Source organism: Nicotiana sylvestris, chromosome 5 (genome assembly GCF_000393655.2).
Source record: "Nicotiana sylvestris chromosome 5, ASM39365v2, whole genome shotgun sequence".
NCBI classification, from domain to species: domain Eukaryota; kingdom Viridiplantae; phylum Streptophyta; class Magnoliopsida; order Solanales; family Solanaceae; genus Nicotiana; species Nicotiana sylvestris.
In genome coordinates, this window is record NC_091061.1 from 81,028,298 (window position 1) to 81,044,815 (window position 16,518).

At 36.7% G+C, this 16,518-nt stretch overlaps 2 protein-coding genes across 2 annotated transcripts; both read left to right on the forward strand.

Moving 5' to 3' along the window:
* The first annotated feature begins 9,087 nt into the window (after positions 1-9,087).
* On the forward strand, positions 9,088-9,435 carry LOC138868891 (uncharacterized mitochondrial protein AtMg00820-like). The gene has a single exon (XM_070146468.1). It carries the CDS (start codon positions 9,088-9,090, stop codon positions 9,433-9,435), a length of 348 nt encoding a protein of 115 aa, XP_070002569.1.
* A 474-nt stretch (positions 9,436-9,909) lies between these two features.
* Positions 9,910-10,449, forward strand: LOC138868892 (secreted RxLR effector protein 161-like). The gene has a single exon (XM_070146469.1). It carries the CDS (start codon positions 9,910-9,912, stop codon positions 10,447-10,449), a length of 540 nt encoding a protein of 179 aa, XP_070002570.1.
* The last annotated feature ends 6,069 nt before the right edge of the window (positions 10,450-16,518 follow it).

The window sequence follows — 16,518 nt, forward strand, 5'->3', positions numbered from 1 at the left end:
GGGACATGCTGAGGGGATTACAAGATAGAGAATCACAACATTAAAGAAACTTGATCAACTGATATACCTTGAACCAATAACAACAAGTAAACACAGTAAAGAAAAATGCACGGCATCACCCTTCGTGCATTAACTCTCAAAATATGGCACGGCATCACCCTTCGTGCATTAACACTCACAATATGGCGTGGCATCACCCTTCGTGCTTTTACTATATCATAACAAGATACGGTATCACCCTTCGTGCATTAGCACTCTCTCTTACCATAATCAATGAACAAAAGACAACATGGAGATAGAATTAACAAGAACAAGTCTTACTTTAATATTTTGTTCCACAATACCAACCTCAACTTTGAAATCAATACTCAGTTATCACCAAAAGATCCGTAAACATGATAAGAACGATCAACTTTTTTATACTAGTCCAAACATGGATAACACAATCAAAGGAAGGCAACAATTATAAGAAACCAAGTCCCACCCGCATGTTTTACCCGACAATAATGCATAGGTACTCGTCACATCACCTATACGATGTATTCAACATCTGAACACATAAAAAATAGACAATTAAGTCCTAATCTCTCAAGTTAAGGTTAACCACGACACTTACCTCGCTCTGTGGTCAATTCAAAGCACTACCAGGGCCTTTCCCCTAGAATTCGCCTCCAAACCACTCGTATCTAGCCACAATTAACTCAATAACATCAAATATTGATAAAGGAATCAACTACAATACATAAATTTAGATTTCTCAAAATTTCCTCCAAAAGTCAAAAATCGACCCCGGGCCCGTTTGGTCAAAACCCGAGGTTCAGACCAAAATTTATTTACCCATTCACCCTTGAGCCCGATTATATAATTTGTTTGGAAATCCAACCTCAATTCGAGGTGTAAATTCCAATTTTACAAAACTTTCTAATTCCACCCAAACCCCCAAATTCCACCAAGGAAACCCTAGATATTAGGTTAAAAATTCATGAAATATAATGAGTAATTGAAAGAAAGTAGGTTAGAATCACTTACCAACAAATTGGGGAAGAAAATATCTTTTAAAAATCGCCCCTAGGCCTTCTAGTTTTGAAATTTATCATAGAATGGCAAAATCCCATTTTTGATTCTGTTTTTAATAACTGGGCATCATGCCTTTTTCGCGTTCGCGAAGAGCCTGTCGCGTTCGTGCAGGGTAGCGGCCGAGAAGGCCTATGCATTCGCAAAGGATTGCACAAGTTCGCGATGGTCTTTCCCTCCTGGTCATCGCGTTCGCGAGCCTTGGCTTGCGTTCGCGTAGGACAACCCAATGATCCCTCCAACAAGTCCACAACACTACGCGTTTGCGTTGAGCTGGTCGCGTTCGCGAAGGGTAAGGCTCCCATCGCTCGGCGTTCGCGACCTAGCTTTCGTGTTCGCGAAGAAGAAAAGTCTCCCAGTCCAGTTCACTGTTCTTGTTCGCGAGAGTACCTTGGCGAACGCGAAGAAGAACATACCAGATATCAGCTGAAGCACAAAAAACCAGATTTTCTAAGTTCTAAACATCTCGTAGCCTATCTAAAACTCACTAAAGCCATCGAGGCTCCAAACCAAACATGCACACAAGTACTAAAATATCATACAAACTTGCTCGCATGATCAAATCACCAAAATAACTCCTAGAACTACGAATTGAATACCAAATCGAATGAAATTTTTAAGAAAGCTTTAAAGCTTCTATTTTCACAACCGGACGTCCGAATCACGTCAAACTAACTCTATTTCTCACCAAATTTCACAAAAAAGTTATAAATATCATAATGGACCTTTACCAGGCTTCGAAACCAAAATACGGACCTAGTATCAACAAGATCAATCATCAGTCCATTCTTAAAAATCATTAAACTTTCAAACTTTTAATTTTTCATCAAAATTCCATATCTCGAGCTAGGGACCTTGGAATTTGATTCAAGACATACGCCCAGGTCCCAAATTACGATACGGACCTACCGGGACCATCAAAATATGGATCCGGGTCTGTTTACCAAAAATATTAATCAAAGTCAACTCAAATGAAGTTTTTGACATAAAATTCTTATTTTTATCAACTTTTAACATAAAAGCTTTCCGAAAACACGCCGGGACTGCGCATGCAAATCAAGGAAGGTAAAAATGAGACTTTTAAGGCTTAAAAGCGTAGAATTGAGTTCTAAAATATAAGATGACCTTTCGGGTCATCACATGGTTAACTGAATTTTAATATTCTTTTAATTTTATAAAGCGGAAATAATTCTTATTTGAATTATAGAGAAATTACTTACTAATAAAAATCAGTTTGACTTTAAGATATGAGTTTGAGCTACTTGTTAAATCTATTGATAAATATTTTACCAATAAGCTGTTGAGAAATTTTCTTAATTAATTCTGAAATAAGTTCAATATATAGTGGACTATAATGAAGAAAATTATTTTACATTCTATCCAATATATCAATTATGTAGAATGAGAGTAAGAGAGTGCTGAAAGGGATTATCAACTCACTATTGAATAAAATGATGTATATTTTCATGGATGATCCTTATAACTCAGGCTCTTGTCAAAGCACTTTTAAGTTTTCAAAAAATTAAACTCAGCAGTTTCTGGACGCATGGTTGTTCCTTTTTGATGATTAAGTTCACAATACGGTCAATCGACTTACTTTTTGGCAAACTTATATGATATTAGAAATTGAAATTTTGAAATCAAAGGATAAAGAACTTTCCACATGTCACCTTTGAGCAAAGCATATTGTAACAACCTTTAGATCTTGACTTTGGGTCTTTGCAGATATTATTATTGTACTTTTATTTATAATAGTACTATTTTTTATATTTCACTTTAATATTTGTTAAACAAAATGACAAGAAATTCGAAAAAGTAGTGAGATATTCTCACAAATGAAAATCCATGGAATGTTAAAGTGAAAATCAAAAGTAACATAATATACAATGAAGTACTCACAACCTACATGTACACCATCAAGAGAGAAACATGAGAGGGCGATCCTATGAAAATGGATCCTTATTAACACATTGCATAGAAAACTCATATGTTGCATAGACAACTCACGTGTCATAATCATAATGCCCTATGGACAAATCATGTGCCATAATCATAACACCGCACAGATAAACCACGTGCCATAATCATAACACTTTGTACAGATAACTCATGTATTTTCAATCTAGTCCATCACACAGAAATCATATACAAGAACACATGAATACAATCAACAAATATTAATTTACATACTCATGGACTACGAAAAATAGCATGCAAAAGTGTATACATGTGCGAAATGTACAATTACAGTTCAGGTTAGGCGAGTACACCATACAGTAACGAATATCATGTTCAAATAGGAAATCAAGACCTACACATGATCTCTAGCATGATTCAAGATGTTCACGTAATTGTACAAATATAATAAGCATGATAGCAGGAAACACAGTATCCAAAACAAGGCATGATATAGACCTAAGACTACTCCGGATATGAATTATGATAGCACTTGTATATATGCTCGTCACCTCGCATATACGTCGCTTCTCATACATTCCAATTATGCAAATAAGGTCATATCCTAAGGGTTATTCCTTAAACAATATTAGGTAAGAAATTTACCTCATCTGGGCTAGCCTTCAACCTCAAATCGCATAAAAACCTTGCTCTAGTCCTCCAATCACACAAATCCAAGCCAATCATCTATGAATAAAGTCAAACAATGCTATATAAATTGATCACAATCCATAAAGTTTCGCCTTTTGAAGAATTTCCAAAAAAGTCAACAAATTTTAACATGCACTTGCGTGCCCGAAATACCCAAAAATACCAAAATTTGAGTCAGGACTCATAACATGCCGAGTCAAAATATATAATTAGTTTCCAAAACCGAGTCCAAATAGGTACTCAAATCCCCAAAGTACACTCTTTTAAGGTGTAGACAAAACTCCTAAATGTCATTCCAAATTCCATATTTTGGTCGTTAAATATCCATGTAGAAATCACCCATCTCCAAGCCTAGGGTTCAAAATATAAAAAAAATGAGCTCAAAATCTCGAGAAACAAGCTATAATAGCTGCCAATCGACCCTTTTTTCGCGAATGCACCAAGACCATCACGTTTGCGATGCACAACTCTGTCGACCTCATTTCCTTTTTCGTGTTCGCGGTACCTACATCATGTACGCATAGAGCAATCTTGCCCCTAGCCAAAACATACTCCGCTAATGCTTAAGCAACTTCACGATCGCGTAAGCCAATGGGCAATACCCTTCTAGAACGTGTACAAACCATCACGAACGCGATGAAAAATTCCTTCATCCCTATTTGTAATTCGTGAATGCATGCTTTCTCTCGCGAATGCGCTAAGTACCTGATAGTAGCAAAACTAGCAGTGCAAACTCTGCCAAAATGGCTTGAAACCACCCCAAAATACACCCAGTCCCTCGGGACCTCGTCCAATCATATCAACAAGTACAAATACATCATCCAAACTTATCTGAAGGCTCAAAACACCATAAATAACATCAAACCCATGACACAAAAATCAAATCATTGTCTTGACTTTCATGTATTCAAACTTCGTCGAACGCGTCCAGACTATACATAAATATTCCGAATTACAACTAAACTTTGCATACAAATTCTAATCAACTAAATGAACCTATCCAAAGTTTCAAAACCACAATAGGAGTCTGATAACACCAAAGTCAACTCCCAGTCAAACTTATAAAATTTTCAATTCTTTGAATTGCCAACTTTCGACAAATAGAGTTAAAACTTTTAGGAATGTCCAAATTCAAATTCGAACATACGCCCCAAGTCCAAAATCATCATATGTACATATTGAAACCATCAAATCCTAATTCTAAGGTCGTTACTCAAAGGTAAAATCTAGGTCAACTCTTCTAACTTAAAACATTCAAATTCAGAATCTCTCAAACAATTCAATCTGAACCTCTCAAACACCGAAACAAACACTCAAAGTCCCGAATAACATTAAAAAAATGCTATAACTCAAAACGACCGGTCGAGTCCTTACATTCTACCCCATTTAAACATACATCAATTCTCGAACATGCCAAGAGTCATTCAAAAATCTTCAAATCACTGTATAAACTCATGGTACACATACCCATGGGTGATCACACGTCATCACAACCCATATAAGTCCATTAACACAACCCCAACTAAAGATTTTGTTAGATTTTATCTTAATGATGCAAATAAGATATATCTATTCTATGTGCAGGAACTCATGGACAGCATCAATCAGAGATGATTAAGGAATCAATGGTTAGCTACGAGATGGAAGCAATTAATCAGTGAAATTAAGGAAAGCAATCTAGGATTAGCAAAGATCAAGCAATTAATGGACAACTATGAGATGGAAGGAATTACGGAAGGCAATCCAAAATTAGAGAAATCAATCAAAGCCAAGATGGAATCTATCATGCCTACTCTTAAGGAATCGAGTGTATCCAAATCTGGAAGGTGCAAGATCTTGGGAAGAATATATGAAAAATCATTCAAGTTTCTTGTAAACATAGTCGTTGTTATATGACCTTATTCTTAGAAAGAATCAAATTCTCTCTAAGGATCAAATCTCTTAGGTTGGCAGATATCTCCAGAAACCAAGCCTCTCTCAAAGTATTTAAACTTGTATTTGTACCCTTGAGCAACATACTTTGATCGAACCAAATACCCTCTCTTTATTCTACTACAAACAAACATTGTAGCTCTACAAGATCTGTTGTGTAACAAGTTAGATAAGAAAGAGAGAACAACACAGGTGAAGCATTGTATCAAAAAAACGTGTGAAATAGGAACTAAGCAATCGGTATAGATCACACCATTCTCTGTACTCTCGAAGAAACTCATTCACTGAAAAAGAACTTCCTTGCAACTCAAGGGGACTGGACTAGGATTCACATTGAATCCGAACTAGTATAAAAACTCTGGTGTCTTTAATTCTTGTATTTAAATTCTGCATCTTAAATTTTGTCTTTACTAGTATCAAGCTCTTATATCCAGTCGACTAATCATAAAACTAGTCAACTACTAGTTATTAAGTTTAAAAATAAACAATTCACCCCCCCCCCTTGTACTTTCAATTGGTATCAGAGCAAGGCTCACACTTTTCTTTTTGCTTAACAGCTTGTGAGAAAAGATCATGGCTAATCAAGTTATCATAGGAGCACATTTTCAAGAAGGTACTTCCCAAGTAAGGCCACCATACTTCATTGGACAACATTTCCCACTGGAAAGTACGTATGGAAATATATGCAAAGGCATATGATGTTTATGTGTGGAGAGTCATCAAAAAAGGAAACTATCCTCTGCCAGCCGCTGCTCAACCTCTTGCTGATCCTGAAGATATAGACTCATATACAGATGAGAAAATGGCAGTTGTGCAAGTCAATAACAAGGAAAAAAATTTGCTCTACAATGCTATAAGTGGTGAAGAATATGAAAAAATCTCCAGCTGTAATACAGCCAAAGAAATGTGGGATAAGCTTGATGAATTTACATATGAAGGAACCAGTAAAGTGAAGGAAACACATATCAACATGTTGGTTCATTATTATGAACTCTTCTAGATGAAAGAAGGAGAATCCATTGAGGAAATGTTTGCCAGATTCAGTAAAATCATTAGCGACCTAAAAGCTTCGGGCAAACCATACTCAAGTGGTGATCAAGTTAGAAAGATTCTTAAAAGTTTACCAACCACTTGACAAACTAAAGTAGTCACACTTGAATCACAGGATCTAAATAAATTATCTTATGATGAACTTCGTGGAGAACTCATAGCCTTCTAAAAGACACATCTCAAGAAAACAAACCAAGAAGAAAAGAAGAAAACAGTTGCATTCAAGGCCACGACTGAGATAGCTGAGAATGATATCAATGATTATCCTGAAGCTCTTTAAGAAAAAATTGCTATGATGTCAAGAAACATGGATGGCTTAATAAGAAGATTCAGGAATACGAGAAGAGAAAGGATTCCACCTAGGCGAACCAGGCAATACAACGAACAAGATAAGAATGATGGAAAATGCTATAAGTGTGGAAGATTTGAACATATTCAAGCCGAATATCTAGATCTAAAAAGAAAAATCTCCAGAGGTTTCAACAAAAATAAATCATTTGGAAGCTGGAGTGATGAAGACAGTTCAGAACACTAAGAAGTAGCAAATCTTTGCTTCATGACAATTCTGGAAAACGATATGAACAAACTCTCAGGATGCTAGACAGACGAGGATATTTCAGACGATGAATGCAAAGAGAACAATGAAAATTGCTTCATGGCTCGAGGTGAAACAAGCGAGGTAAGGTCTTATAATTGTGAAAGATGTAATGAATTGCAGGATATTCTTGATCTTATTTTGAAAGAGTCTCAAAAAATGATGGATGAACTAAAGAGACTCAATAAAGAAGTAAAAGACTGGAAACTCAAACATGAAGTATGTGAAATCGAAAAAGAAGTACTTTAAGAAGAGTTTGAGGAATTGCAAATGCAACTCAATGACATGCGCAAATCCACCAGTCACAGTTCTATCAGGTCAAACCAGACGACTTACAAGTCAACTAGAAAAGGACCAGCCAGAACTGACTCCACTAGTACTAACACAACTGAAAGACCCAAAAATGGGTCAGGAATTACGTATCACTACTGCAATAACAGTGGACATAAATATTCTTATTGTCGTTTTCGTAAGTCTAATATTTCAGGATGGATTTGGAAACCCAAAAATGATCCTGAACCTAGTAACACTAACCAACCAGGACCCAAGCAAGCTTGGGTACCTAAAAGAAAGTGATCACTATGTTTTGCAGCAACACCACAGAAGAAATCGCAAAGGCAAATGGTACTTAGATAGTGCGTGTTCCAGCCACATGACAGGTGATAAAAACCTGTTCAAAGAATTTACAAAAATAGACGAAGAAAGCGTTAAGTTTGGCGATGATTCAAAAGGAAAAATAATCGGTACCGGAACAATCCCCTTCAATAACAACTGTGATATCACTGAGGTTTATCTAGTTGATGGGCTTAATTATAACCTTCTGAGCATAAGTCAGCTATGCGACTCAGGATATGAGGTAAAGTTTAAGGAAACAGGTTGTGCTATTGAAGATAAGACAGGTAAAACAATCATCCCAGGTAAAAGATGGAGCATTAAGAAACTTTGAGGTTTTCTGTAAGAAAGTTGAAAGAGAAAAGGGGTATCTGATTACAACAATCCAAAGCGATCATAGAGGAGAATTTGAAAGCAGAGCATTCCAAGACTTCTGCAATGATCAATGATATACTCATAACTTCTCTACACCAAGATCACCCCAGCAGAATGGTGTTGTGGAATAGAAAAATAGAACACTACAAGATATGGAAAGAACGATGCTACTAGATCATTCCCTACCAAACTATTTCGGGGCAGGAGTAAATACAACATATCACATTCTTAATCGATGTCTCATAAGGCCAATTCTGAAGAAAACCCCTTATGAACTGTGAAAAGGTAAGCGTCCCAATATTAGTTACTTTCATCCCTTTGGAAGTAAGTGTTTCATTCACAACAATGGTAAGGATATTCTTGGAAAATTTAATCCAAGAAGTGATGAAGGTATTTTTCTGGGTTATTAATTAAATATTAGATCCTTTAGAGTATACAACAAATGCTCGATGTGTGTGGAAGAATCTGTGCATATTATATTTGATGAAAATAACTCCTCGGTCGAGAAAGGTATCACTGCAAGTGATGAAGATAAAACTCAAGAAAATCAGGAGACAAGAAAATCGCAAAAGTCGACTGATGGATCTAATGTTGTGATAGAGTCAACTAATGAAACCAACAACAATCCACCAGAACCACCAAAGGAGTCAACTACTCATACAGTTCGCCCAAACGAATGGAGAAGTGAACCTGAATATCCTCAAAAATTCATCATAGGAGATCCAAATGAAGGAATCAAAACCAGGGGAGCTCTCAAAAAGAAAGCAAACATAGCATTGAGCTCTCAGATTGAGCTAAAGAAAATAGAGGAAGCTCTCAAAGACTCAAGCTAAATACAAGCGATGCAGGAAGAGTTAGATCAATTCGACAAAAATCAAGTATGGAAATTGATACCCCAACCTGAGAACGTTCCTGTGATAGGAACAAAGTGGGTCTTCAGAAATAAGCTCAATGAGGATGGAAAAGTTGTAAGAAACAAAGCTAGATTAGTTGCTCAAGGATATTCACAACAAGAAGGAGTTGACTGTGACGAAACTTTTGCCCTAGTAGTTCTACTGGAATCTATACGAATTCTTTTGGCATATGCATCTTTTAAAGGATTCAAGTTATTTTACATGGATGTTAAAAGCGCCTTTTTAAATGGATTCATTGAAGAGGAAGTATATGTGAAGCAACCCCTGGGTTTGTAGACTCAAAGTTTCCATATCATGTGTATAAGCTAACTAAAGCATTGTACGGGACGAAGCAAGCTCTACGAGCATGGTACGAAAGATTAAGTTCTTTTCCTAATGAGCATGGATTTACAGGAGGTAAAGTAGATATTACTCTATTTATTAAAAAATCATCAGAAGGTAATCTCATTATTCAAATTTATGTTGATGATATTATTCAATAGTACTAATCCTCTTATGTGCAAGGAATTTTCAATTCTCATGCAAAATGGGTTTGAAATGAGCATGATGGGAGAACTAACGTTCTTCCTCAGTCTCAAAATTCAACAATATGAAGAAGGGACATTTATATGTCAAACTAAATACACAAAGGAGTTGATCCAAAAATTCGGAATGGGCAATGCCAAAGATATTGGCACACCAATGAGTCCCTCAACAAGTCTCGAGAAAGATGAATAGGGAAAATCTGTTAATAAAACTAAGTATCGTGGAATGATTGGTTCCCTTGTTTATCTAACTGCTAGTCAACCAGATATTATGTTCAGCGTTTGTAAATGTGTCAGGTTTCAGTCAGCTCCTAAGGAGTCTCGCCTGACTGCAGTAAAAAGAATTATTCGATATCTCATTGGAACTGTTTCTCATGGATTATGGTATCCTCGTTCTAATACTTTTAAATTAGAGGGTTTTTCAGATGCTGATCTTGCAGGTGATAAGGAAGATAGAAAAAGTACAAGTGGAACATATCAATTGCTTGGTAAAGCTTTGATATCGTGGAATAGTAAAAAACAAGGATCAGTTGCACTAGCCACTACTAAAGTTGAATACATTGCTATTGGACAATGTTGTGCACAACTACTGTGGATGTCTCATCAACTTGGTGACTATGAATTATTCTTTAAGCCTATTCAGATTTTCTATGATAATTCTAGTGCTATTTGTCTTTCAAAAAATCATGTGCATCATTCTAGAGCAAAGCATATAGACATAAAGCATCATTTTATTAGAGAACATATTCTTAAAGGAAACATATAAATATCTTTTGTTAGAACAACCGATCAATTAGCAGACATTTTTACTAAGCCCTTATTAGAAGATAGGTTTTGTGCTTTAAGAGAATTACTAAGCATTACTTGCATTAATAATATATCCTATGACCTATGTGTAATCAAGTTACTTTTTTAGGTCTAATGTTTTGTTTCTTACTTTTTCATTAATTACACCTCCGTTTTCCCTCTCTTTTCTCTTCTTTCACATCAGTTACGACGTTCAAAGATGGAAAACCAATCATCAAGTCTATTCAACTGATGCCTTTTCCTTTTCTGTACTCAACCGTCAGAAGGTTCAGAATCCCTTCTTTTAAGGTGGATATCTCTATTCAATCCCCTTCGTCTACATCATCTAGAAAACCCTTATTAGAAGCTCTTCCTAGACCAAAAATTCTTCAATGGCTAAACCCTCCAAAACCCCTTCTGCCTCCACCATAAAAATTACCCGCTCCAAGTAAAAACCCCTTCTATGCCCCTAGAACCAGTAGACCTAGGGTCCGACCATTTTAAGGGTTTGCTTCTTTGTAGGGTGATTTGTCTGATATTTCTTAAAAGATTTGATTCTTGTATATATATACACTTGTAACAACCTAACTGGTTGGTTTGAGCATTTGCATTTTGTCCAGCTATTTGAAGTCTTTATTAGCTTCATATGATGTATTATGACTTGTGTCAATTGTCGGTTTTGGTTTTCAGGTGATTCAGAAGAATGATTCTCAACTAGAAAACTTTAAGTTAGAAAGGTTGACGAAGTTTGGCTTTTGTGTATTTGACCTCGGATCAGAGTTTTGATGGTTCTGTTAGGTTCAGATTGTGATTTTTCACTTGGGCGTATGTCAAGATTTACATTTGGATGTTTCTAGAAGGGTCTGGTGCTAATTAGCGAAAGTTGACAATTTGAATATCTAAATGTTCATAAGTTTAACTGGGAGTTGACTTTATTGATATCGGGTTCGGATTGTTGTTCTGAGAGTTGGAATAGGTTCTATATGATTTGGAACTTATATGCAAAAGTTGGGTTCATTCCGGAATGGCTAGGCTTGAATTGGACGCTTAGTTCTAAGTTTGAAGTTTATGAAATTAAGAGATTGATAATCTATGATTCGTGGTTTAGATATTATTATATGTGATTTGAGGACTCGAGTAGGTTCGTATTATGATTTGCAACTTGTTAGTATGTTAGGACGAGGTCCTGAGAGGCTCGGGTGAGTTTCGGGGTGGTTTTGGACCATTTCTAGGCCCTTTTTACTTGCTGGTTTTTGGCTACAGGGGTGTGAATCATGATCACGGAGCTTCGACTCGTGTTCATGAAGACAAAATTGCTGTTTTGGCCTTGTGAATCGTGATCGCAGAAGCCATTCTCGCGATCGCGTAGAAAAATTTCTAGTGTCACATGACTGACTATGGAAGCTCATATCTTGTAATCTATAAGCAATTTGGATATGATCCAAAATTAATGTTGTAGCCCTTTGTATCTAGTTTTCAGAAAACTAAACCGTTTGTCATTTTGAGTTTTGTATAAAACGTTATGTCCATTATATTAAAGGCTATTTGGAAGAGTTGGGTAAGCTTGTTGAAGTTTATTCATCGCGATCGAGGTGCCATGGCCACGATCACGAAGGGTAAAAAAAGTGCTGGATTTTTATTTGAATCGCAATCGCGAGGTTTGGTGACCGCAATCGCAAAGAAGGACCCCCGATACTGCATTAAAACATCAAATTTTGGGATTTTGAGTTTATTTTCTTCACTTTTTAAGTTGGGGAGCTCAGATTTGGGCGATTTTGGAGGCGGTTTTCACCACATGGATTGGGGTAAGTATTTTCTACTTCGTTTTGATTAAATCCATGATTCCATCTTCAATTTGGCATTTGATTGATGATTTCGGTAGAGAAATTGTGGGTTTTTATCTAAACTTTCCTAAAGTGAATTTTTTAATTTTGAACATCGATTCAGAATCAGATTTGAGTGAAATTAGTATGGTTGGACTTGCATTTAAATGGGTTGTCAGAATTTGTGAGATTTGTCTGGTTCCGAGGTGCAGGCCCGTGTTTGACTTTTTGGTTGACTTTGAGTAATTTATTAAAGAATTGATCTTTATCATTTGGGTTTGTATAATATGGCACTATTTGATATTTTTGAGTTGCTTTTGGCTAGTTTTAAGTTGTTCAGAGGTTGATTTTTTATCGGATGGTGTTTCTAGAGTATCAGTTGGCTTGCTCGATATTTGATTTGGATTGCTTGAGATAAGTAACATATCTAAACTTGGATTTGAGGGCATTTAACCCTAGAAACTACGCAATATGAAAGGTATTGGGGGTGACGTAGTGCTGGTGTGAACCAAGGTATTCATGATACGGGTAGTTCTTAGGATATTATATGGCTTGTTTTGCTATCATGCTTCTTTGATGTCACATTTTCTCAATTTATATGACTACATGGGATATTATTAATGCTAGAAATCATGCCTAGGCTACCTGTTCAAATGTTGGAGACACGATAGGGCTATTTTCGCCATGATAAGCTATTTGCCTTAGCCATAGTCATACTGTACAGTCATGATAGTTACATCCACATGTTATATCTTCGTCTCGGTGCACTTTTGATATGATGTCTCATATGTTATTAGTGTTCTTGTACATGACACGAGTTTGAACTGTATTTGAGAAATATTGTGTTATTCCATGTTATATAATTGCATTGTGATTATGTGAGATGCATGCATATTAAGACTTGAGCGGATTGTTGACGGATGTGGGCCATAGAGCCATATTGATATGGATATTTGGATTGAGTTGTACGTTACAATGGTTATATTGATTTGTATGCTAGGCCCCACCCTATTGTAGATGCTCAAAATGGTTGAGGTACACCTCTCTCAGGGAAAAAGGAATGAACTTCTCCAAAAATAGTTGTGAGAACTTATCCCAACTGAGTGTAGATGAACTTGTTGGCCTGCCTCAAACATAGCCCTGCCAACATCTCTTGGCAAAGCCGGTCATCTAAAACACTACGAAGCTGACTACATTGGACTCCACAACACCCATGTTGTGCAATACCTTGTGGCAAAGGTCCAAATAGTCTTGTGGGTCCTCAGAAGGTGTACCGCCAAAATGAATAGAAAAGAGCATGGTAAACTTATCCAACGTCTTCAATCCCTTAAAAGACATCGCAGGCCTCTCCTCTAGTTGTGTAGCAATAACAAGATGAACCACTCCAACTGTTGGAACTGTTAGAGTCTGATATATGGGAGCCATCTTCTCCAGAGCGTGAGTAGCGGGAGTTTAGGCTCCTCCCCCAGCCTGAGAGACAGCCGGTGCCATAGAATACTCCGGTATGGGCAACACTCTCCATAAGGCCCAGTAAGTGGACTAGGGAATCTTGAAGTACGAAAGTAGCAATGAATCCCTCCGAGACCTGAACAAGTCTGACTGGTGTGGTCTGAATAGGGATCTCCTCCTCATGCTTGATCTAAGGCTTTGAAATGGGTGCTACTGCACGTGCTCTAGGATGAGCTTTACCTCGGCCCCGGCCCTTACCCCTAGTAATGGCTGCAACATGGGGCTTTTGCTCCTGCCTGGTTGTGGATGATGTGTGTGTCCTCGCCATCTGCGAGAGAACAATAATAGAATGGTTCAAACTTTAGTGATAGAATAAAGTCGCACGACAGAGAAAAAAAAGAAGTGAAATTTTCCTAAAGCCTATAGTCTCTAGAAGATAAGTACAGATATCTCTGTATCGATCTTCCAGACTCTACTAAGTTTGCTCATGACTCGTGAGACCTAGGCAACCTAGTGTTCTAATACTAACTTGTCACAACCGGAAATCCTAATTGTGGGGTCGTGATGGCGCCTAACATCCGCTTGCTAGAAAAGCCAACATTAGCAAATTATTTATCCATTTTTAGCAATTTTAAACCAGAACCTTAATAAACAAAATTGAAATAAACTGAATTAGATGTGATAAATACAACGTAGCAGAGTTTATACATATCCCAGAAATTTGGAGTCATGAATAAATGAGTATACTAGAGTTCTACAAATAAAGACTGAACAAAATACAACTATTTGAAACAAGGTAAATAGTAACGACATAATAGAAGGGGACTTCAGGGACTGTGAGTGCTAGCAGCTCTATCTCAAGTATCCTGTTGTAAGTCGATCCGACAAGAAATTCTCTACACATCGTTGGAACTAACACTGGTATCTACACAAGAAGTGCACAAGTGTAGCATGAGTACCAACCCCATTTACCCAGTAAGTGCAGAGCCTAACCTCGATGAAGAAGTGACGAGGCTTTGATAAAACACTTACAATAAATATGTACGAATAATAATAACGGAATATAGAAATATAGATAAAATAAAAAACTTATATAGACGGACCCGAAGATGAACTACTAGAGGGTCCCAAAATAACATAATCTCAAATCTCATATCACAATATCGAGAATAAACTCTATAGTCACAAATAACTACAACACATCAAATCTGTTGCGGCGTGCAACTCGATCCCAACATCATATCATATCATTTCCTATTGCGGCGCACAACCCCATCCCCCAATATCAATTCATTTCAATACCATTTCGGCATGCAACCTGTTCCCCACATCAATTCATTAACATAAATAACTCAACACCACTGTCCACAAAATATCAACAGACAAAGATAAATGAAACATGCGAAACAATAAGGAGTTACCAGCACAAGAGAAGAATAGCCAATACTTCGTAATCCCAAACCTTGGCCAAATATTAATATCGAAATAGCTAAATGGATCACATAAATGGAATGACATAATAAAGCTCTTCAAGTAATATAAGGAATATAATCAAGTAAAATATATGAGATATCATAAATATATAATTAGTGCAATTAAAAGCATGTAGCAGGTAAGCAGATATTGGGTAAGAAATGTACAAATCGAAATAAGTAACAATTAAATAACTAATAACAAGTAAATCACGAATAACGAGTAAGAACATGTAGCAACTAATGCATTTAACTAGAGATAACATGGAATAAATAAACACATGGAAGTGAATAGCCCAATTATGCATGCTTTCCCCACATATACGCCATTTCACCATATATACACTTGTCACCTCGCATATACGCAATTTTCTTACATAATTCATATAAAAAATAGACCAATAAGTCCTATTTCCCTCAAGTCAAAGTTAGGCACGATACTTACCTCACATCGCAACCAAAGGAATCAATCAACTATGGCCTTGTCTTTCAAACAAGCCTCCAAATCAACCGAATCTAGCCAATTATCAATCAAATAATTCAAAATAAGCTTTAGAAACTACCCACGAATGAAAAAGGTTCAATCTTTGATGAAATTGAAAAGGTCAGCAAACGTCAACCGGGACTGCTTGATAAATTCGAGATTCAAACCAAAATCCGATTACCCATTCACCCTGAGGCCAGTTATGTATTTTGTTTCGAAATCTGACCTCAATTTGAGGTCTAAATCTCAATTTTGCAAAATCCCTGAATTCTACCCAAATTCCTAATTTCTACCACGAAAATCCTAGATTTGACTCATGAAAAGTAATGGGAAATTGAAAGAAAGTGGATTAGAGTTATTTACCACTGAATTTGGGAAGAAAACATTCTTCAAAAATCGCCTCTAGAGTGTTTAGGATTGAGAAATGGTGTAAAATGAGCTAAGTCCCGTTTCCCCCTCTTTTACCCAGCTGCAAGTGTCGCATTTGCAAACTCTTGTTCTCAAATGTGAGACACTGATCACATTTGCTATTAGTGCATCAGGCCCAGCTAAGTCGCAAATGCAACATTTTATTCGCAAATGCGAACTGTCCCCCATCGCAAATGCAGACAAATACTTCGTAAATGCGAAGCTCACACCCAGTACAGTGTATCGTAAATGCAACTCTAATATTACAAATGCGGTCTCATCTTAGTTCACAAATTCGAACTTTTCTTCGCAAAAGTGAAGTTCCAACCCACCGTCCCAACATTGCAAATGTGAACTATTGTTCACAAAAGCCAAGCTCGCATCTGCAACAGATACTAGAAATAAGAGATGCA